Source organism: Camarhynchus parvulus, chromosome 5, assembly GCF_901933205.1.
Source record: "Camarhynchus parvulus chromosome 5, STF_HiC, whole genome shotgun sequence".
NCBI lineage: Eukaryota > Metazoa > Chordata > Aves > Passeriformes > Thraupidae > Camarhynchus > Camarhynchus parvulus.
Genome location: NC_044575.1, coordinates 12,301,904 through 12,327,103, shown reverse-complemented (window position 1 = coordinate 12,327,103; position 25,200 = coordinate 12,301,904). Strand labels below are relative to the sequence as shown.

Below are 25,200 nucleotides of genomic sequence, written 5' to 3'. Positions count from 1 at the left end.
CAGGGGAATTGTATAAATGGATGAGAACACAGAAATCCTGAGTGAGGCATTTGGGAAACAAGAGGAAAGCATTTTCTACATATATAGCATTTTCTACATATATATATATATATATATATAAAATACATGCATACTTAAGATTATTTGTAAATATACATATATAGAAATATGTTATAGATATATGTACAGATCTCTCTATTTTATATGTACCTGTGTATATGTAGAATATGCTTTTATATTTATAACAAAAGCATACATAAATACATAAACATAGCTTCAGACTTACAAATTTATAGTGTAGTCAAATATATATTAACTTTTATTTTTAAAAATTCTAATAGGAAAGCTGCTTCTTGTTAAGATGTGTGACTTTATCATGGCAAGTACTACACACAAACTTCCACAGTCTGCTCTTTGGGAGAAAAAAAATTTCCCTAAAGTCATCTTCAATGTACTTAAACACTGTTAACATGTGGACCTGGTGCTGGAGAACTAAGGTGCTACAGGTACACACTCTGAAATATTTTGCAGTTGTTTCCTGGTAGGAACACCAAAATAGTGTGCTTCAAAATGGAGCACAGTAGCTTACGGGTAAACACAGATGTAAGAACTGGAACAGAGCTGTTGAAAGAAGATTTTTGTCTTCTACTCTGATTTTGGAAGTCTGTTTGGAAGGGCATTTTTGTAGAAATCTTTCTCCTTCTTCCTGATTACCCAACCCAATGACCAAAATTATGACAGGGGTAACTTTCTGGATGTGGCTGTCATTAGGTCATGCCATTGCAACTCACAACTTGGCAAGATTTTATTAAGTTAGACTGATCTGTTGGACTCTCTACCACCAAGCTAGCCCTCATCCTTACTCTTAATTTTCTTTCTTTTTCTCTTTCATTCATCTTCCAATGAATAAAAAGTGTCAGCACTAACTAGTTCCTACTTTGTGAAAAAAGTAGCACTTCAGCTGCTCCTGCAAATTCTTTCACCCTCTGAGCAGTGATTAATATACAGGTTTAAGAAGAATATTTAAACAAAACCTGGAAAAAAGAGGAAAAGAGCAAATATGCAAGCTAATGGTGTACCCTGAGGTGAGCAAAATGCATTTTTTTAACAAGCCAAGCATAGCAAAAAAGCTATTCTACAGTGAAATTAATAATTACCAGAAAGATTTGCTAGCATTATTGTTGTATCCTTTATGAGAATATGAGTAGCATGTTTAAAAAACATGGGAAGTGTGAATCAAAGCCCAAAGATTCAAAACGGTCTCTAATTTTTAATGTGAATTCTATTCATATGCCCCTGGTGCATAGACTGAAATACAGTCTGTGGATAACAACTGCCTTAGAGTGGTGCCACTTAACCTGAAAATTGTATCTGTTCCTCTGGTAGTATGGATTTCTAATTTCCTTTGCCATCCTGTTTTAACAAAGCTTTGAGGTAGGAGGGCATCTTAGTGCCACATGTAGTAGGTGCCTGGCTATAATACATGATTTCAGCTCCAAATATTTTCTGAAGGCAAGGTTTGTTTATTAACTGAACCCCATGCTGAGATTCAATCAATCTAATACAGGCTTAGTTTGAACATTCAAATGTATGCCCATACATCTTGGGCATATATCTTACATAATGATGTTGGCCCCAGACATCTTTCTGGGTTTGTTTATGTCTGTTATGGATTCCCCTCATTATCCATGCTGTTTGAGGGATTCCCTATGGATTCAGCCAGTTTATTGCATACTTTTTAAATTTTATGCCAAACTGAATGCTCTGAGTGGCAGCTCGTAGGGTAGCTCTGTTACAGCTTCCTCTCAAACCCAGAGATGAATGCTGTGATTAAGGTTAAATAAAATAATATGGAAACCAACATGCTGCAAAAGGGTATGGAAGAGAATGCCCCAGGAGAGGCAGGAGGGTTACAGAAGTAATATGAATGATCAAACATTAAGATGTTGACTACTCTTCCTATTTCTTTTCCTTTTAATTATGATTAACCATTAGAGCAACAATTCAGTGGTTTACAAGATCTTCCTTATTGAGCATCTGTATTAATAACACTGGGAAAGCTCATTTATTAAATTTCACTAGAGTGAAGGGATGTTTGAATATGCCAGTTGCTGAGCACATCTGTGTGCACACACCTCCCAGTAACATTAACTGGAGGTGCATATGCAGATCAGCAGAGAATGGAGTCATAAATACAGAAAGACAAGAATGCTTTGGGCCACGGTGTTCTTGGGAGTCCTGCTCCACTGGAGTAAATTTCTGAGGCTCTCCTCCTCAAACATTGCCCTTCTCATATTCAGTATATAGCACTCATTTAGTTCTTCTAGCAGAGTTTACTGGGAGTAATATATGGCCAGAAGAAACTCAGGCTAAAGGACAGGTTTTACTTATAAAGCCTTTGCATTATGGAAAAGGTTGTTTTCAATCTGAAAACTCAGATTTATAAACACTTAATTCATCAGTTCCCCGTGCCTTTCATTTGAAATAAACAGCCAGCAATATTATTTTAAAATAAGGCAGAAGGTGTAACAAAAATGAAGTAATGTTTTGAGAAATAGGTGATTGATGATTAAAAAACAGAGAGAGAAGGGGTGGGGGGTGTCAGTCCGGCATTCATTAGTCAGGCAAAACTTCGGCTTGAGCATGCATTAAGTCAGGAAGACCAGACAGTGTGTCTGGAAAATGATTCTTTCTTTGAGAAGTACTCTCTTAAAAATATCCCCTTGTTTCTTAAAACTAAAGGCATCCTTTGACTGACTTAGTTGTTTTATAGCTATTGATGCTAGAGAAAACAAAAGAAACTTTAAAACCTGGAAACATAAACATCATTGAACCATCTCCTTTAAAAGAAAAAAAAAAAAAGAAAAGAAAAAAGGAGGGGGGGGAGGGGTTGGTGTGGAGGGGAGAGTGAAAAAAAAAGAAAGAAATCACAGTGGATGTTTTCCAGGAGGGCACATGCTATGCTGTGTAAAGGGGGCTAGTGTAACAAGAAGTCATCTATTCTTGATTTCTTGAGACAGCTAGAGCTTTGTGCCTTGTGTAGTTTCTACGTTTTAAGAGCTTGTTCTGTGTAGCAGAAATAATACAATAAATGGGTTTAACCACATTTGTCTCAGCTAGACAGTCTGCTTTGTCAAAGATTGCTGGTACAACATAAACAAATTATGTGTTTGTAGCGCGTTTCAATGAAAGCCTATCTAACAGAGCGGAGATTGTGTTTCGGCAGCTGTAGATTTAATCTCCTACCTGTCAGTTAAAGCAGGCATTTCCTGAGCAGATAAGGCCTGGCTGCGGAGGGGGAAGCGGCCACAGCTGGACAAAGGGCCATTGTTACGGGCTCGCAGCCCGCGCTGACGGCCCCATCCCGCCGGGCGGAGGAGCCGCGGCTCTGCCGAGCGCCGCGGCTGCCCCGGCCCCGGCCCGGCTGCGGCGGCTCCGGCCGCGCTCGGGGCTCCGTGCCCGGTGCCGCCAGAGCTGCTCGGTGCCCGCCGGCCCAAAGCGCCCCTTGAGCGCCGCTGGAGTTTTGACAAATCGGGGAAAGGCAGAAAATGGCAAGATTGGCGCTCCTGCAGGAGTGGCAGGATCCTCTTCTGCAGGAAAGGCAGCGCGGCAGTGTGGTTTTATATCCGAGCCATGGATGTTGCTGGAATTATAATACCTAAGGTTGGATGAGAAATACCCAGCGCTCGTTTTAGAGATTTCCTGCCTTGTTTTACCGTTTTAATGATTCTGTTCTTTCACAGTGTTTTTGTAGATTAATTGTAAATGCTGTAGAAGATTGAGAAGCCCATAAAATGCACTGGAGTGAGACAGTTTGTGTAGGAAGCACGCAGGCTCTATGGATGTCACTGGAAGTTTACAAACTCCGGTGCTTGCTCCCAAATTTGCAATAATTACCATATACCAGCGGTGGCAATCACCTCAGTCATACTGTGTAAACACGCCAGTTCCTTGGATCCTTTTCTGAGGATGGTCAGATCATGCCAAAATCTGAGGAATCCTAGGAAGAGATGGAACAAATTAATTTTTGCATGCAATCAGTATTCTGATTTGACTTTGATCTCTAGACACAGGAGTTTTCTGCATTAAGCTAGTTCTCCACATAATTGCCTTTGATAACCCTTTGTGTTTCGATCTAAACACTCCATAAACATCATATGATTTCTGGAAGTTATCTAGGTTACTATTCTGCATTAAATAGCTTTCAAAAATATACAGGAGCAGGAATATTCTCACTGGATGTGAGTAACTCCTTTGACCTAGTCTCTTGAATATTATGCATTTAGGCTTGAGGAAAAATAGCAACACTTGCCTCTCCTTCCCTTTGAATTTATTCTTCTATATTATAAATACCAGTAGAAATTAACCAGAGGACTGAGTGGAATGGGAAAAGTGTCCCCTTTTTGCACCTGTGCCTCACCTCCACCCTTGTATCCTGCCATTATGGAAGTGTTGCAGGGCTAAACTCTGCAGTGCTGGCATGGACCAGCTCAGAATTGCCTTCTGCTTTCCCATGTCCCTCCTCAGCCCTGGCTCTGCACCTCGGGTGGATCTTGGTACAGCTGTGTGGTGAGATGTAAAGGTTTGCAAGCAGCAGATTACAATGGAACGGGTTCCTATCCCCCACGCATCACCACATCTGCCACTGGAAAAGAAGCCCAGGCCTCTTTGAGAGTCCTCCTGTGTAAACTGTAGCTGTAACACCCTCTCCTGAATGAGTTTTTGAGCTTGAATTAATTGATACTTGTAAAGTATGTAGTAGTCCTTCTGTAGTGACATTGTAATATGGAACATCTGTGAAAATATAGAGAGCTTTAAAAAGAATAGGTTGCTCAGGACAAAATTCTTCCAACAGTGAAGAAAATGTCAGAATTCCCCTTTTTATCAGTGCCCCCCACCCCCGAATTTCCAATATATTTTATATTTGTTTAAATGTTCTGTTTTGTTGCGCTTTTTTTTACCTCTACGGTTCAGGAGGATTTTTGATCAGTCATTGAAAGAAGTTTTTCTTTTTATTCCTACTTCTGCTGGACTTTCTCTTTAAAGGGAAAGACAGTAATTCCTTTAGTAACCATCAGTTTTGTGGTCTGACATGACTTTTTTATACCATACATTGAGGGAATTAGTTTCATGTTAATAACTAATGATGGTTAGTATTCAAAAAGAAGAATTCTGTTTTGAAAAGATGTATGGGGAGAAACTCTGCTCGAAAGTAGCAACACCATACACAAATTTTAAAGCATCTTTTGCTCAAAACATTTCCACCAACAGGAAATGTCAGTGTACTCCAAAAATCTTGCACATTTTGATATCACCATTAAAACATAGCTAATAAGGGATTTCTAACATAATTTATATTTAGATTTGAACTGAAGTAATGGAACTTTCGTGTATAAAAAATATCAACAAGTATCATTAGGCTGCAATATTTTTCTTATTTTGGCGTGAATAAGACAAGGCGCAAATGAGAAACATACATCTTCACTAGTCTTTGGAAATATCTGAAATAATTGACTTGCTCAGTCTTCTGTGATGGCTTGGTGACCACTAACTGTGACAATTTGCATAATAGTCAACTCTTCACTTCTGTAGAGATAACTGTTTGTATCTGATTAAAATTAGGACTGTTTTAGTTCTCTTGACTTTTCCAGAAGTTGCAGTAATAGAGATTTGCTGTTATGCTTTAACCAAACAAATGCACACATGGGGATAACAATATGCTGAGTTTATGCAGATTTTACAACACAAATCTGAATAAAATACCCACTAATAGACCCTTAAGGAGTAATAAACACACATGAATTTTCCTTAGTTGCACTTTAAAGTGATTTTAACATACTACTAGACCTTAACAATAATATTTAATTGACAAGATTATGCATTTGTATGGATTGAAAAGGTGGTAGATCTCTAATTCCAAATGAACCATAAATTCACTTTTGCATAACATGTTTTATTTATTTCTCTATAGCAGAAATGTTCTCCATCCCTCCTAGTGAGAGTTTCTTAAAATACAGACAATTTAAATAGATTTAATTACCATTTATCATACTCCTAACTCCATGAGATCATCCTAAGTTGAATTCTATATTTCCAGATAGTTAAGGAGCTAGATAAAAACAGGGCAACATAACGAGAAGCTAATAGAAATGAAATGCTATCTAGTGTTTGAAACTGTTCCGTTTTCAGCGATGTTGTCAGTATTTTTCTGTAGCTTCATTCTTGATCTCCCAAGTAGATGGAATTTAAGTTTATTTAATTTCAAGTTTCAAAGTGGTGAGAAAAAAACATATTAAAAAATAAGGATGCTCTGTTTTGGTGTATGCTCATGGTTGCAATTTTCACATTAATGTTGTGGCCACTGCAGTAGACTTAAATCTCCAAATCATGCTGATGCATTGGACAAATGGAAAAAAATGATAGGGGAAAAGAAAAAAAATAACAGTTACAATCCCTTTACAAATTCAATAGTAGGCCACATATTTTTTTCCATAGTATTTCCAGTCTGAAATGTTCTCACTTTGCAAGTCTATGGTATCTTTTTTACAGTTTATTTGCCAACACTTCCCTTGGGATCCCATTGGCAGACATTTTCTTTGTGGCTCATGTACTTTCAGTGAGAGGAAACATTTTTCAATTAGACTGTAGATAATTAGATGGCAGATAAATTAGAACATAATATACCGCCCTATACAGATAGATCTCCAGTGGTTCTGTATTGCTAGCAGGAGCAGAAAGAAGTCTCTGAATAATTCTCAATGTGGGATTGACATGATTTTCAGTGTCCTATCTATGACACAGTGACTGGGTGGGTCACTTTGGGTCTTCTGGATCTTTTTCCAATTGCCTTTCCTCCTTCTGCCAAGTCACAGGTGCTTCCCTGCGATTGTTCCCTAGAGGGGATTTCTCACTTAAGTGTTTGGGTCCACCCTCACTTATTACCTTTGCATCAGGCGATGTTGGGCGTTGATGGCCATTTAGCCAAATGAGCCTGGGGAGTTTATCAGTTACATTTCTGAGAGCAAAAGGCTCAGCCACACTTGCACACAAAGTAGCCAGGTCCTTCATAACTGAACTGGACAGCTAACCCAGCCTTGTGCTCCCTTTGCTTCACCAGAGCAGCACAAATAAAACAGTCACACCATTCAACTGTAGCCAAAGACATTTCCAAAAAATATTTTTTTATTGTACGATTCCTGTGCAGTTTTTCTAAATAGATAATTTCTGGGACAATGAAAGGGGTCAGTGATGGAATGAGTTCATTACAATATTGGCAGAGTTGGGGAGCAGATTTGAGCTCAAACCCGCAGAAATCTTAGCATGTAGAGCTGCTTTTAACATTTACACAGTCCCTCTGACTTTCACTTACTAGGTTTTCATAAAAGAAGTACCTACTTCTTTATGCAACATGTTTGTGTTCCTGCAGCATCCCTCAAAATGATCTGGTCAAAATAAAATTTAAATTACCAAAACTTCTAATATTTCTTCTCTTCCAAAAAACAACAAAGCCCAACACTAGTTATTGAAATACATAAAAATCTGACAGTGATATAAAAGTAGCAGTGCCATATATTGCATAGAGACTATTTAAAATGCAGCTGAGGTAAATACATATCATATACAGGATATTTAAAATCCTGCACTAATAGTACTGGGAGCACAAACACTTCTTTCAATGCCATTAAGACTTATTTAAAAATGAATCAACCTAAAATATAACCTGTTGAGCTATCAGTTATGGCCACTATGTTCTATCATATAAACATTTTGAGCTGTCTGAAAATGCACATCCTTACTTGATATACTGCCATTACCTGGAAATCTATTACACTGTAGTTTCTAAATGAGAGACTAGAAAATTTCCAACACATTTTTACTATGGAAATTTAAAGCTTAGGTTAAAGTTTGGGTGTCTGGGTGTACCAATTACTCAAGAATTTAAGAAGCCTTAGGTATAAATTAAAATTTAAACTATGAGAAGTCTAAACCTCCCTGTGAACAAGTTCTCACAGTGGCTGCAACATCACATGAACAAAAGGTTCTGTTCATTACTATAGAAAAAATGTCAATTCAGTAAGTTCAAAGATTGGTTTCTCAGCTAACTTGTGTTGGAATAGTCTGTTAGATTCAAAGCAAATCTCAAGATTTTCACAGTTTCAGGACAGGCTCCAGTGATCTAATTGGTTGAAGAAGGGGGTGGCAATGATTTTAAATAATAAGGCTGGATTATTGTAGGCAATTAGAGCATATTTAGCCATTCAGATTGCTTTATACTAGTGCTGGATGTAATAAAATAGAAAAAAAAAAGCTTTAAAGAAGGGATTAAAAATTATAAAGATTGTGTTTGCTCTCTAGCAAAAAGATGGCACTTTTGCTCTTTACTGAAGTAGATTGTGCAGAGAGAGGCAGCTTGCGAAGTTTGATCTTCTAAAGGAAGAGGAATTCATCTGCCGTTATAGGGTGGGATTACTTCTGCTCTTGAAACCTGTGATCCTCACAGCTAAGCAGAAATGTGTGAGCTGCTTCTTTGCTTGCAGTGCTGCCACCCTTTTCTCTGAATGCCTTTACTTCTCTACTTGCAATGTTAGTTGTTGTAGAGGCAGCTTCAGTTTTTAAAGATAAAACTCTTCCTCCTCTTCAATCTCACTAAATGTGCTGTGCTCCTTATCCAAAAGAGGCAGATCATTTTAATTCAAAGCATTATTTTTGTATAACATATCACTCTGGCTTACATTTTCCATGCAAAACACTAACTATCAATGACTTTTTTAACAAGGAGGATTGTTCAGCCATCTTCTGAGATTATCACTCACAGAACTGTGGGACAAAGCAGTGTAGGTTTGCCCAGTTTATCAAACAGGCCACCAGCTTTTATTATTTCAGGGAGAATCAAATTGGAAGTTGCTTCTTGAACTAATCAGGGCTGATTTGCTCTAAAGTTGCTTCCTGACTTAGATCTCAGGCAAGGAAGTGCTGTAATCAGTTCCCTAGGGCCGTCAGAGTTGTGATGGGATATTAAAGGAATGGTACACTATCTTTAAAATGTTCGCTAATCTTGGCAGATTTTTGTGTTTAACACAGTTAAACCTGAGCTTGTTGTATAGAAACAAAGATTAATTTGATGAGGTAGCTTTATGCAAAAGTTGAATGTACTTGAGGCAGCAGAACTGAATTTTGGAGAGTATATATTCCGGTCTCCAGGGTTTGTATATTCAGCTAAAAATACAGACTGGCAGAATTGTTCAAAATCAAACATTTACTACCCATCAAAAAAAACCTCCAAAAACCAAAAAACAACCAAACCCAGAAAACCACCCAAAAACACCCTCAAAAAAAAAACAACCAAACTTCATGAAAGGGAAAATGAGTCCCCCTGAGTGTCTCTGTTTGCATATTAGCCCATAGCATGGGCTCTGCCAAGTTACTCTCTGACTGACTGCTGCAGATGCTCTTTCTCAAGTATTCTGAGTGAGATCTTTAGTGCAAGTCTTTGGGGACAAACAATAGCACCTGTTCCTCACAAGATAGCAGCCCAGTTAGTCCATTCATGTATCTTTAATGAAGCTCTGGGGCAGATGGCAAAAAATGGCATCATCAACGACTTAGCACAGAGGAGACAAAAGGGGAAAGTGCCAATCCAACAATGTGCTATTTTTACGAATGGGAAGAAACAGAGTCAGAGTGTTTCTTGGGCATCTGCTCCCGTCTTGGTTTTCAGAAAGACCTGAGGAACATCTCAGCAATTAAAATTTCTGGGCATGTAGCCGATTTTATGAAGTACACTGATCAACACCTCCTCCCAGTTTCTCCCCCCCTCAGCAAAGTCAAACCCATCATCTTCATAATAATAAAACTCTCAGGAAGAGAAATTGTCAAAATTAAGGAGTTAACTGGATTTTTTTTGCCTTCATTTTATGTATTTAATAGTTCTGTGACCAGTGATACTTTTACATTCTCTTCCTTTTCAGTGCTTATTTGTGCTTTTCAGTTGACCTGTACTGAAAATGGACACCTATGTATTTAATAATTCTGTGTGAAACCAACACTTACATAGGAATAGTATTTCATATGTTCCAGAGGGAAGACCCGTGGGAGGGAATCGTGGCCTTTCAGTATGAGCTTTTTTCAGTCTCTTTAAGTCTCTTAATTTTAAATACAAACTTACAGGCTAAATGTAACCTATAGTCAAAGTTATGCTGATTTATATAGACTGAAGACCTGCTCTTGAATTCAGAGTAGGAAGAATAGCAGATAGCCAGAACTTGAAATGGCCATTCCCCATGCTTACAGAAGTGCTTTTATTTGAGAGTTTAAACAAAATCTATACAGCTAAGTAGATCAAAATCTACAGGAATGCATTCTAGGATTTGGTTATGATATATTTCAAGTTATCTTTATGACACAATGGAGTAAAATATTGCCATGGGTATGTTTGCACCTTCACTCAAACCACAGCACTCTGATTTCTGCTGTGTCTTGTGAGACTATGTTGGAGTCTTGTACCTTTGCAGCTCCATGTAAATGCTTTATGTGGGGTATATTTTTTATGATTTTGGCTCCATTTGATTAGATGTAATTTAGGAACTACTGCAAATTTTTTGCAAGTTGTATTGCATTGAATTTCTTCCTGTACAGTTGCCTCTATTAGACAAAACCTGTGGTTTTCCTTTGCTGTGCTCCTGTAATGCCAATGTATAGAAACACCAGGCAGCAAAGCCAGCACCGTTTTATCAGAGCTGAATGCCTGTTCTGGGCACATGGGGATCAACTCCAATCTGACCAAGTTTAATGCATAACCTAAAACACACAGCCAGGCTTACCTCAGCTAAAATGAGAGAAATAGCTGCGTAAAGCTACTTTCTTTCACGCCCCAGTGCCATAGCAGTAATTGCACAAAGACCTTTTTATTATAAGTTGATTTTCCTGAGGAATGGATTCAAAAAATACTGTAAAGTGTTTATTTTTTGCTTGACCTTTATTAACCTCCATCTTAAGGCTTTCCCAAGAGAAGAGTTGTTGGTAAATTAACCCTCATAGAGACACACAGTAGCATTTCTGCACTGCATCAATGGTTGTGAAAGTAATGGGGATATGACAAGAAAATTTGGCACTATTTAAACAATGTCATAGGTCAACATATGGGATTTGACCAAAAATATTTTTTAGGAATTAAATGCAAAAAATTGCTTGAAGTGTACTTTAAGTTTTTAATAGTATTTAATTCCACCGATTTATGTTACAATGAGGGAGGGTTTTTTTTCTGCCTAAACCCCCATTTTTTCCTGCATTTACTAGCTTTGATATATAAAGCATTATATGTTTGCTTAACTGCTAATCAGAAAAGATATAGTCAAACCCTTGGGTATGTCTGGAGTTAAGAAATGATGGATAAAAATTCTTTGAGATCCTAGCCATTGTCTCTGAAATACAGGTACTGTAAATTAAGGAACTAGGAAATTACCTTATGGATTTAACAGGCATCACCTTATCACATAATTCTCTATATGTTGAATACAAATGCTAGTATAAGGAGAAGAATTTTTTTTGTGCATGTTTGTGGTTTTTCAATACATTTATTATGGTCAAATTAAATTTGATATAGTAGGCTTTGTTCTGAAATGGTCTCTGAATGCAGCTCCATAATTACCAAGCTACATGATAGCACATAAAGCTATAAAACTACTTAGACAGACAAGCAATTTATTTCTTATAGTGAGATGTGTGTGGCAGAGTGTGTTGGTTTGTTTAGGAGCCAAGATGTTGGAACCTTAAATCTTAAGAGTTGTGGTGTTGACTAGAAGACTCTTCAGTACTCTGGTGAGATTTTGAAATAACATACCTGAGCTGTTGGTATTTATGTGAACCATGTTGTAAGATCTCAGAATTAAAATTTTCCTGAGGTTACTAAAATCTGAACATCGAAGTAGACGCTGCAGTGTTAGGCTGCTTCTAAATGCTCATCACTCGGTGACCAAAGATGAGAAAACCTGTGAAAAATTAATAGAAATACATACCACACCACTTTTTATTAAAACTTTGGTATGTTTTGTACCTTTTTACCTTGTGCCAGGACAGGGAATACTAATTAAAAGAAACCAAAACGGCATAATAGAGAAGCAGGAAGAAGTAGGGAAACATGCAGTTCACTGAGACTGTTACACCTTTGACACCGAGGGAAAACAATGTTTGTGAGGGCTTTGATGTGATAATGTGAAGTTGGCAGGGATTGCATTAAGGGGAAGGTTCTGGGGGACTGTGTGAATGCAAGAACACTATCAGTGCTGGAGAAATACCTGTCAAGATAAATTTGTGCTATTTCTGATCAGAGGCTCTCTTCTGTTTAGCAGGTTCAGGGTCACATGCCTCCGCTCATGATCCCAATTTTTCCACACGACCAGCGGACACTGGCAGCGGCTGCTGCAGCCCAGCAGGGATTCCTCTTCCCCCCAGGAATAACATACAAGCCAGGTAAGCTCACGGGGATGCGAGCCTGTTGCACATTTTAAGACATGAATGGTAGCTTCTTGTGTGATCTGTCTCATACAGATGATACACAACAGGCATAGCTGGCTGGAAATTATTGCAACTCCTTTTGAAAAAATAAATTAAAAGAGATGGATAGACTATTGGTTATTGAACATCATGATTTTTTTAAACTTAATTTCCACAAAGTCATTTGCTTTAAATACAGTGCCCCACTTGCCTAGCAATTTGCATCTGGTCTGCCCTATACAAAAGCTACATGTCTTTAATTAATTCTGTTATCTTCAGAATATTTGTGTTTTGTGGGAAAATTCTTGCTCTTTTGTTTGATTTCAATCCAGTTAATAAAAGGTTTCAGTAGTTCAGTTCCAGTCATCATTCAGACTCCTAACAGGTCACATAACCTTGCAGTGAAATATGTTTTGAGATGATTTAGCAAATGTTATGATTTCTTTCTTTTTTTCCTCTGAGTTTACAGGACTCCTGGGGAATTCAATTAGGGATATAATGGTTTGAAGCTACTTTCAGAGCCTCCTTGTAAACAGGGCTTTAAATGTTTAAAGACACTTTGCCAAAGGAATTCAATGTAGGAAGATATTTAAGTAAATAAAAGTCAACCTTATTTTCATTTGTACATTCTTTGTAAGTGACCTCAGTCCAGAAGCAGCAACCTTATTTTGCTCATTAATAGTATTCCCTGTCAAGCTGCCTTTAGCATATTAACCTGATAACTAATAACTACAAAACATAAATAACTGGGATTTTTTTATTCATTAAATATGAAGCGTACAAAGTAAAGCATTGATCCTGTTCCCACTGATATTAGTGGTGCTTTTGCTGTTCCCTGACAGGAACAGGGTCGAATCCAATGTAAAGCCTCATAATAGATGATGTAAATAGCATGCTAATTAAAAGCCAGGTTGAACCTAGAATCTCTTCTAGCAAGTTTACTTAGTATTAGATGAAGTGGGGCCAAGCAGGATTTCAGCAAGTATTTCCGTTTGTCTCTTTAGTCCAGAGACGTTCCTCTTTAAACACAGATTTTTTTGTCTAGCTATTTTACTTTCAGGTTTTGAAATCCCAAAGTTCTTGTCTGATTTGACAGAGTGCACACCCATCACTACCTCACTACAGTTAGGGACCAAAGACAAAGGGCTGCCAGTTGTGGAAATTACCTAAAATGCCCTGGCTAAATCTTACTTCTCACAGACAAGAGAAAGCACATGCTTTCCTTGCTTTTTCTGTTTTAATCTGAGAAGCTTTCTGAGTAGTGACTGTTAGTGACTAAGCTGATGGTTGTGCTGCCCCCTGAAAGGCATTATGTTCAATCATGTTGTGCTAATTTTGGCTCAGAGATTTCTCGGTACAAAAATGACTTAAGAAGAAGAGTTGCCAGCATGTTTTCCTGAACATGACCAATTTTCTGAACTTATTCTACTGTGTTCCTCATAGTACCTATCTAACTTGATCCCATTGGCCTCTTAACAGGAGGTGATGCAGCTTTAGGGCATTTCCTTACTTCCCAGAATGCAGAAAGAGAGATGTATAACAAAAGTTAGGAGAATGAAATGCAGGAAGAAGCCTAGGTTTAGATATCTTGGAAAGCAGTGAAGCTGTTTGCTGGTGTTAGTGGTTTAATTCCAGATGGTGCTAGTAAAAGGCCAGAAGTCACAATGATCTGATTATAACCAGTGGCTTTAAAGAAGTTAGAATTTATATCTTTAGATATATATATTTATATCTTTAATATATATATATTTAATTCTACTGCATGTGTGGCTGGGCAGGTCAGTAGCTTCTGTCAGAGACACATTATGATTAAAAAAATGCTGTAACTACACTTGGTATTGATTAATTCCTATTTTTGGCACTCTCGGCACAGTAGTTAAGGAATTAATGAAACTGGAGATTAAGCTATACTCTTTCATAGAGAGGGTTCTTCAAAGTCATTTCTGAGGAATATTTATGAATTTGACTGCTACTACCTGTACTCTTCTACTTTTGTGAGAAATGAAACTTTCACCTGCAGAACTGTCAGATTAGACTTGCTCATAGCTCTGAGGGAAGAGAGGAGACGGATTAACCCTTCAGATGCTTGCCAATTTCTTTTAGGTTACATGTTTAGCTTCTATTATATTTTGCTGCATTTTGACATCAGCAAGACTGAGTTTTGACCCTGCCAGTTTTACTTGACATTCAGAAAATACAGTGAGAGGCATTTCAATAACAGCAGCAGTGGGGACTAAGTATGTTTGAAACTGACTGTGCCATTTAGGGAATGTGGAATATTGTGTGCACAATCATTTAATTTGCTTTGCCTGTAAAACAGGCTAGATATAAACTGGCTGCAAAGTGGGAGCACTGTGGCAGTGTTGGTGTGACAGGACAGCCAGGATGAGAAGTCCTGCCTTGGTGTACAAGCAGAGTTATGATTATGTGTCCATGTTCACACAGAAATATCTTCCTGGGCTAAATTGGGCACCAATTTCATGGCTGTTTAGTTCAATGCCAAGGTAGCAGTTACTGAGTGCTGCTGCAGATTTGCACACAAATGCTCAGCCTTGGAGGAATAAAATGCTATTCTTTAGCAAAATAGAGTAGTTTATACACTCAGCTGAAGGTCCTGCAGAAGAGAGGAGAGTTTATTAGGTTCTGAGGCCCTACCAGTACATATCTTGCTGCTCCTGAACTTCTGAGATCAGCAAATCATTAGGAGCAGAAAACATAAGGAGTTGCTGATACACAGCTATGATAAAGCCTGGCAGAAGAAACTTTCCTTCTGCCTGGCAGAATCTATAACACTGAGGTGGCTGTAACCCTCCCCCCACAGTATTTTGGAGCTCTAGGAGGTGAAACAGGCCAAAGTTAGCAAGTGCTGATGACAAGTAATAATTGCATTAGAAAAAAAATCCCCAAAGTCCCATGCTTCCTTATGTATCTCAAAGTCATGTAATATAATTTTCCGGCATGGTAAGTACTAATTGAGAAATCAGAGCTGCATAGACCACCTAATTAATTTTTTATACATATTTCAGTATTTATACTGTATACCGGATTAATTAAAACTTTAGGGCGCTGTGCATCTCAAATGACTGTTGTGACTATTGACCTGCAGGCGTTTGACGAGCCTCGTAGAGTACCTGGTTGTGGGGGCTGCCACTGATTCCAGGGGGAAGCTGAGAGTGGCAGCTGTTAGGAAGCTAATGCTTGCCCAGAGATGCTACACAGTTAATAGAATTATTTTGCATTCTGAGGAGAGCAAAGCAACTGCGCTGGTTTTCTGACTGTGACCACTACACTTACTGCTTGGAACTGGTGGGCAGCATGGGTACCATTATACCTCCTCTCCCACTGCAATTTTCCCTTCATTTAGCTAAACACATGCATCCAGAAAAACTTAGTGGGCTGGAGTATCCTTGAACATGATTATTGTGTCCCCATTAGCGCCCTGGGTCAAAGGGACAAGGCAGTGAGTAGGATGAGGAAGATGAGGATAAAGCAAGGGCAGTTCCCTCCTCCATCTTTCAGTGACTAAAATATTACTTCAATCAAGTTTTGTGGCTGAGAGGGAACAGGGAAGAGGATGATGATGGAGTAAAGATATAAAACAATGCTAGGTAGGAGCCAGACCATAAGCAGAGCAGATCTCAACAGAGCTATGGCTTGCTCTCAGCAGAGAGTAGGAGGCTGATGTCCGTGCCAGTTGCATAATGGCACTCCATGAGACTTCAAAATGTATGATCACTTTTGCTTAAAAATGTCCTGCAAATATTTTGTGCTGTACCATTCCTTTGCGAGATCTGGAAAGTATCTCTCAAAAAGATTATTGAAAATAAAGACATCGAATGGAGTAAAACTCAATTTAGACAGGTTTGTCGAGTGATATGCTGCAGTGTATTTTCAAAGGTTTTTTTTCATATTTCATACAAGAATGATATAAACCCCATGATTAGAGTGGCTAAGATACAGCCCCTGTCTACCCACATAGAGCATTTGGCTTTATGCACAAGAATAATTTACAAGACATTTTGTTATGCTGCGATGCAATGTGAAAATGGAAATCTGTTTTCCTAGGCTGGCGGCAGAAACCGAGTCAACATTTTGACCTGTTTTCTGTTTCTTGTTGCACTGGGGCAAATCAGAGAAAGTAATATTATTAGGGAAAGCATGGCAAACAAAACTGTCAGGCTTATTGTCGTCAGGCTGGACTTCAGAACATTCCAATACTGTGAAATATTTGTCATCAAACTAATTAAACTCCTTGATTACTGTAGCTAATCCACATAACTCACATAATCTTAGATGTGCTGGATTTCTCTGATATCATACATAGCAATTTCCATTTGGAATAGGTCTTTCAGAAGTCTTTCCTAAAGTTCTCAGGTGGTTTACATTTTCCATATCTAAGTATTCTTCTTTTAGGTAAGGAGGTATGCTGCTCTTCCTCCTGGCAGGTGGCACACAGGAGGCACACACCAAATCCACTGTGTACTGGTTGCCCGTGTGTCTTTTACATGCCTTCGTGAGTCCTTTTTCTAATGGAAATTCCCCAAGACTGAGTTAAAGGCTGTCATGTGTCCCCTGTTGAGTTTTACTTGGTTGGAACAAAGGCTTTGTAACCTTGGGATTTGTTGTAGCAATCATATGTGCCTCGGTACTAAATATTGATGTAAAAGCTGGAAACTATGGCAGGCAGCTGGATATTGTCAGGTAGGGCTTTGCAGTGAAGTGTGCAAATTTCATAATTTTGCAAACATTACCTGCAGACAGAAAATTGTGGGGGAGGCTGGTTTTGCTGCGACATGAGAATGGCAATAAGGCAGAGCTGCAGCAAACCCTACGCAGGACAAAGGCACAACTGAAGCAGTGACATGGGGCAGGGGAGATGCTCCACAGTATTCCCTTAGTCAGTTACCTCTGTTAACATCTTCCTCAACCCTGATGGCTCTGGACAAGCAAAATTCCTGCCCTGTGTGGGAATACTGTGGCAGTGTCCCTCTCTCTCCCTGCAGTATCCCGACAGCACCTGAGGTATGCTTTGCTCAGTCTGTCCATTATATCTGGAAGGATGGGGCCCTGGAATTGCTGACCTCTTGCAGCTCTTCCAACTCCATTTCCTCTCATTCCATGAGAGTGAAGAGACAGACTTTAAGTTAGAATCCCAAAATGGTGTGAACATCATCAAGCCAAGAGCTTTGTAACTCAGATGAGAAGAGGCAGCTTATGTCTTACAATTGTGTTTTAGGAAAGACTGGTAATAAGGCAGCACCTTCCCCCTACTCTGGGTCTCACAAAAGCCAGACATCCTTCTTTCCTCACAGCACACAAAGCCTTGATCTGGAAGGTAAGTCTATACATCCTATAAATAAAGTCTGCTAAGCTTCATCTTTTCATCCAAGACAAAAAGAAACATTTACATTATTTCTGTGTAGAGTAACACAGCACAATTGCTCACTGCTTTTATTCATTTGGAAATGTTGCTCAACCTGACAAACGAAACAGAAGTCTGGCATAATTTTCCATGGCTTGTAAACACCAATTTATATATAAACAACAGCAGCCAAATGTAAATAGACAATCAGCACAGCAAGGAGATTGAAAAGATCAGTTTGCAAAACATGACAGATTTTCTTCTTCCAGCATTCTTCTTACTCCTGGTTATCAAAGGCCAGCACACAGCAGCACTTAAGGCAGACCTGTTTGAACATGTTCTCCTGCCTTTTGTACAAATTTAAAAGAATGGTTCCTCACGCAAGCATTCCAAATTGAGAAACAAATTTGAAAAAAATTGCTGCAATACATTGACTGATTTCTTGCCAAGACAGCTATGGAGGAGCTTCTTGATCCATTCTTGCACTGAGAAAATGAGAGGGGAAAATATGTACCTCTGTAATTAAAAATTAAATCCAGAGCACTCCTTGCACGCTCAGTTTGCTCAAGGGAGAAAGAAGTACCTTTGCTCTGCTTTTACTCCTCAGTGTCAACAAAGTACTCCAGAGCTGGAGTATTAATTTTTGCTCTCAGCACAAAGATGCTGCTGACATACCAGGAGTTAGCCATAGTTTAACACATTACAATGAGGGCAAAAAGGGACGGTATTGGGTTTTAATAACAGATAAATGGCATAACCCTATGAATATTCCTCTTCCTGCAACAAGAGACAGCCCTGTAGCCAGCAGGTGAGCAAGAGAACACTACAGGGTGTGGTGAAGATACTATTAAATTAACTGTGAAGCCAAAAACTCCGTGTGTGTGTGTGCGTGTGCGCATGTGAGTATAAAATATCTGGCTATTTCAAACCATAGGAGCATGACAGCTGTGAAAAAGGAGTGCCGCAGGGAATTCTTCTAGAGTTTGGTTTTTTTAAAAATATGTTTGACATGGAAAATGTTTTAGTACAAATAAAGCAACTGGTATTGAACTTAAAAAGTGTGTGCGGAGGGGGAGGGAGAAAGAAGAGATTGCTGTGTGGAACAGGGATGAATAATTCATGATATTTAAAGAAAGAATGTCTCCGAAATGTTCTGCAAGGCAGTCCATGCTGATAAGTCGGATGGTTATTTTCCCCCCCATTTAAAGCATCATTAATTCAACATCTTTGTGATTTTTTTAAAAAAAACCTTGTAAGATATTTCTGAAAGAAACATTATTTAACTTAGGTTAGGATCTTATTTATTCAGATAATTTGATATAAATATCAAAGAGACGAGTGGAATTATTTAACCATAAAGAGACAGCTTAAGTACTTTAAGAAAATAATCTAGAAGTCTTTTTTGTTTGTTTTGTTTTTTAAAGAAAAAAAAACCCAACATCATTGCACACTAAAATCAACCTCATGGAATGGGGAAAATAAGAGGAGATATTTTGAACATTACTCCATAGGACACCAGTACAATATAGTGTGAGTGAATGCATTGTAGCAGAGCTCCATATGCAATCAGAATCCAATTGTTACTGGACTGTGTACAAGCACATACTGTGCTCAATGGCCTGATGAGGTATTATGGATATGATGCAAAGAGACCTTGTGGATTAGACATGTACAATTTATTAAAAAAGTGAAACAACCAAACATTTTAACTGAACTGGATATAATCAAACTTCATGTGGTAAAAAGAAAGAGTTCCGATGAGTCTGGTGACTGCAAAGATTTTAGCTATTGTTATTTATTTGAGGGGGTGACCAAAAAAATTTAGTTCTTGGAATGTCCTGACTATATTATACCGGATTTCTGTATTTTCCCTTATTGCTACATTCTGCTTTCAGCATGGAAGATTTTGTGTAAAATAGACTGATTATTGTAAAAATATCTAAAAATGGCACAGCCTGTTTAAATGTAGCTTGCAGATAGTATATAACACTGATTTTAAATAAGTAGCTGGAGCCAAAGTGATATTAAATCACAGCTTCTTATCCATCACTGTATTCATTTTTATATTACAGATTACACTGCTAAGCTATGTCAGCCTTCTTTTGCTCCCTACATTGACTAAGAGTCCAAATGGCACTGTGTGCTGCACACCTATGGGAGCACCCGTAGATATGCTATAAGACACAATGTTACAATATTTGATTTGGAAATTTTAGTACCTGAATTCTCATGTAACTGAGCACCTGTCTCATCTATTGACTTCAGTAGATCCCCAGATCTAAGAGAAAATTAAAATTGTATTTCAAGCTATATTAAAATGTGATTTAATTTTGTTCTTCTCTATGACTTAAGGAAGTTGTCCCAAGACAGAGAATCCCAAAGGAAAACAAGAAACCTCAACCTGTGTTGATCTAAATGGGTACATGTCCACTTGACACTGAAAAGAAATCACCCTGCATTAAACAGGACTGATATTTCTTGGGTTATAACAAATTTTTTTTTATCTTTTTAAGAACTATGTGGTGAAAACTAAAAATAATTTTTTGTTGTGGGAGCCACTGAGGTTTCCTGGGGTATCTCATCTCTGTCTGTGATTGTAAGACCCATTTTGTGCCCAGGCTTCCACGCTTGATTTGAACATTAGCTTTGGAAATGAAAATCACGAGTATCATATTTATGTTTTGCCAGTTTGCCTACCAGCTATCTGCTAACAAAAAAAGTTCCAAGGGAGCGTGGCAAGTCCGTGCCCAGCGAAGCCTTTTGTTTTTGCAGATGTTTAGGCTTAGAGGAGTGCTGTGGAGCACAGGCAATCCTAGGGCCTTGTTTGCACTTGTCTGCTGCTATTCTCTGCTCATTGTCTGAACCTGCACGCATTGTTCTCCCGACAGGTGATAACTACCCTGTGCAGTTCATTCCATCAACAATGGCAGCTGCTGCTGCTTCTGGACTCAGCCCTTTACAGCTCCAGGTATGTGCCAGAACAAAAAAATGTGGGATGGAAGCCAACATTTTAGGGGAAAACTGCTAACCAGCTGTATGCTAAATAATAGCCTGAATGTTAAATAATTTTTGAGCACAGCCCAGGAGGATTAACGCCTTATGTACTTACAGTACAGCAACGTGCAGCCAACCTTGATACTGTGAGTGAAAGACATTGTTCTGTGTGTTTTATACTGGCAGTTAATGGTATTTTTTTATTTATATGAACAGTTGATGGGAGATAAGTTCAAAGATTTTTTTGTACTTTATTTTCATGTGGTAGCTCCTCTGTAGCTGCAATGCACTACCTATAATTGGAGCAGTCAGTGTATCCAAACAAAAGTGCATTATTGGGTTTTTCTTTTTTCCCTTTTTTTTTTTTAACTGTGTGGTGCTGACAATACAATAAATTGCAAACTCCTTTAGCTTCTGTATTAAGGTAATCTCAACCTTTCTGTGCATTAAGCTGGTCAGATGCCAAACATGGTTAGAGACTTAGTTTGGCCATTTATTTATTTTTGGCACATATAGAATGAAATGTTGTGAAAGAAAGATTTATGTGCCATATTATTAGCTAGCTTCTTGTGGCGAGAAGTTTTTAATTTCAGAAGAAAAGACACAACAATGTCATAAATAATGAAGAAACAGTCAAAAGCTTTCAGAGTTAAAATGTGTGGAAAGAAAGTGACAGTGAACATGAGAGGAAAGGCCATTAAAGATGCATGTAACTATTTACAAGTAAACCTTTGAAACCCCTATTTGAGTTAGGTTAGACTCGGGTTCAGAAGCAAAGTAGGAATAAATTGTGCCTAGAGTAGCAAAGTATTGCCATGCTAATATCTAAATATCTATTTTGCTTACCTTTCTGTGATTAATTTTTTTCCAGAGGGCTTAAAGCAAATTAAAAATCCTTTCCTCTTTACCCTATGATGTTATTCTTGCCAAATTAACTTAGGATAAGCAAAAATGGGACCACCTGCACATTGGTGGTCCAGAGCTGACAAGAAAGTCTCCTTGAGCTTAGGTCTGACCTAACCTCAAATCAACATTTGAAAAGTGAACACCCTGACTCTGCAGGCAAAGATCTCTGAAAAATAGTTTTGGGTCATAATAATGTGATGTTAAGACTGTACCTTGGACAGGATTGAAACCAAAGGGAAGTTTCTCAGAAGGAAAAATAGCAGGTATCTTTAGAAAGCCATATGACTACTTATTGAAGCAAAAGTCTCATTAGCTTTAGTTGGGAAAATACTGCAGAAATCAGCTTTGTGAATAGAGAGAGTATTTTTGCTGCCTTTGAAATGCACTAAAACAAATAGTGAGCCTACACAAGACTGCAAGGCAGGAAAGGATGAAAACTGTTCAACTGTCAAAGAAATGGGATCTAAACCACAGACATTCTTGCTTCTTTTCTTTTACATGATCCATTTGTAACTTGACCCACATATTTGCACATCAGACTTGATCTGAACCTACAGCAATAATACATTTTCATTAATTTGCAGAAATGATAGACTGAGTTGTTAAACATGACGAGAAATATTAGAGAGAAAACAACCAGCAAAAATGTGTGCTAGTAAATTCAGGAACATTCAGGCTTGGGGCTCTGAATTTCCATTTAGGCATATTTGCTGTAAAAGAATTTTTTTGTTTGTGTGTTTCCTCCCTTTTCTATTTTGTTTGAATTTCATCTCTATGAGATTTCAAAACCTTTAATGTTTCATGGTTATAAGAGCCTAAATAACAGAACACTTAACCTTTGGCTGATACCTGCTCATCAGATTGTTAAAGTGCCTGAACTAAATTTTATTTACTCCTACTATTAATTTTCTCTTTGTGTCAATTCTCTGTGTTCCCTAAATGAGCACTTATTTGGGTGTGTTTGTTGGAGAGAAATTGTTGTTATACCTGATGTGTCATGATGACTGTTAGGGGTGTAGCATTTCAGCTCATTTTTCCATCTTTGCTTCCCTTCCCCCTTCTTTCTCTGTTCTGCTTCCTTTCTTCCATGCACCCCACCCACTTATTTATTTACGTGAATGCTGTGACCATGGTATCTGAGTATTTCCCAAGTGCTTAAAAATACTGATCACAAAACCAATCTCTGTTCCTTTCAGGCAGTGGGAGAAATAGCTAATTTATTTGCAGGTTTGGTTTTGTTTCTACATGTGAGTGTGTGTGTAATATCCATGTTTGGAGAACCTGGGGAGGGAAAGCTATGTCAAGTAAAAGAGTTTTGCAGTAGCTCTAACATTTCAACTTTACCAGGGCAGTATTGTTAATTCCAAAATTATTTTCTATAATCTGTATCCAGCTAAGGAAATTCTGCCAGCTTTGATCTTGTAATCTCCCCTTTTTTTCTACTTATGTTTTCTTTTATTTGGATGATCATGCTCCAGGTATGAGTGTAGCAGCAAATTTTTGTTCTCATCTTCCTGTGTGTTAGGGCAACTTCTGTGCAAGCTCTAAATCTAATAGAACGGAGAACCATTTTTTTGCCAGGTACGTCATTTAGCAATAGCAATTATTTCACAGAGGATGATACTGCAGTGGGCAATTGCTAATTAATGATTTGCCTGACTTATTCAAGCTATTGTTATTGAAATGTACTTTCTCTGAATTCTATGTTTGTGTTCACCAGTGGATTATGTATCTCTGTGAGTACAAAAAACTTTACTGAAATAATATACAGCAGTTTCTCAAGTAACTAGTTTGACTTACATGGGTAGTGCATTAAAAAAAAAAAGAAAAAAAAGTTCTCCTTTAACAACAGACCAGTTTGACCCATCTTCTCTTTAGATTTTTGATCACATTGATCAGCTCATGGTAAATACTGTTAATATTCACTTGTAGCTTTCAGTATCCTGAAGTGAAATAGTGACTACCACACTTTTATCCAGTCTAGGTTCCTGAATTGGTGGCTTGCTCTGCTTTGGGTTGATACCAGATAGTTTCTTTTGATCTGTGTACTGATCTCATGAAGGTGTCATTGACAATGTTCTTGGTAAAAAGGCTTAAAACTCTGTGTTCCATACTTCCTGTTGACATCTCAGCCCCATCTCACCAGTTTCCTCAACAAATCAGCCAAGAATTTAAATAATATGCACGACAGGACCAAGCCTTGTTAGGACCCCTGGCATGACACAGGATCTAGATGATGAGGGAACAGTTCTCTAGGTATAGTCTGATCAGAAAAAAACAAGCTATTTCTGTTCACCCCTCCAGCCTCAGACAATTGTAAGTGAATAGTTTGCAGATTTATTACCAAACACACCTGTGGCATGTGAAACAGTTCTGATACCTGTGTGTAAGAAAAGCTTCTTGCTTTAATTAACCAATATGAGCTGTAAAACCTGTCAATAATTTTCCTTTTGGTCCTCTTCACATATACCTTCTCTAGAGCTTTCCCCCTTTCCCATTTCCCCAAACTTTTTCCCAAGCTGTCAAATGGTTGCACTGATATTAACAGATCCTAGAGATGTGTGGCCAGCAATCTTGCTCGATGAATGGACTTGATCATGAAATGGTTTTTCAGCCCTTATGCTGCTGGTAGCAGGAACCTGGTTACTGGGAGGTCACAGTGGTGGCAGAGGTGGCACCTGTATGTCCTTACTTTCAAACAACGAATGCTACTATATGCTTTTTAGGGTTTAAAAATCTCCCCTGCCTTCATTCTTACAAATTTCTACAAAGCTGTCTAGGAGATAAATAAGGAAGTGTCGCAACTCTCTCAACCACGACTGATAAACTGTTGATAGAAATGGAACATTACAATGATGCTAGCTGGAGCTATTCCTAAACAAAGTGAGCTCTAGGAAAAAAAAGCAAAACAAAAAAGCTTTCCCTCATAACTTTTCCCCAAACTATTTGTGTAATTTGTCCTTCAGAATTTATCACTTATAACACTAATGAACCTTGGCGAATCTTAACTATAGTTGCAGCTGTGTTCCTGGAACCTGAAGTTTTTATAATACAGTTAAAAAAAAAAAAAGAGAAAATTTTAACTAAACACATATTTGCCTATTTGTTTTCTGCCCTCCCATCTTATCCCACTCCTCCATACTCTCTTCTAGTTGCAGACAAAGTAAATGACCTTTTTTTATACTGCTGGGTGCAGATCCAGTGTACTGCTGAAGCATTGCATAGCCTGCCTCAGGGGCACAATATTAGTAGAGGGAAGGCCAAAGAATGCTATTTTTAGTTGAACAGTTCAGCAGATGGAGGCATGAATACTCATATATCTGAAGGTTGAGGGGTTTGAACCATTAATTTTGATAATGTATTTAACCCTGGGAACAATCAGAAACTGTAACTCCAAGGTTACAATGCTTTTGACCTTTAGAGAACAGAGGGCACTTCGTACAGTA

At 38.2% G+C, this 25,200-nt stretch overlaps 1 protein-coding gene across 8 annotated transcripts in view; it reads left to right on the top strand.

The window, feature by feature from the left end:
• The window catches only part of SOX6 (SRY-box transcription factor 6), a 370,303-nt gene that overhangs the window by 260,394 nt on the left and 84,709 nt on the right, over positions 1-25,200 (top strand). For 7 of the 8 annotated variants that reach the window (XM_030950420.1, XM_030950423.1, XM_030950421.1 and 4 more), the window contains 2 exons: positions 12,345-12,468; positions 20,743-20,822. In XM_030950420.1, the coding sequence (XP_030806280.1) occupies positions 12,345-12,468; positions 20,743-20,822 (204 nt within the window). The remainder of the gene's footprint in view (positions 1-12,344; positions 12,469-20,742; positions 20,823-25,200) is intronic. The other variant, XM_030950417.1, reaches the window with a different exon arrangement.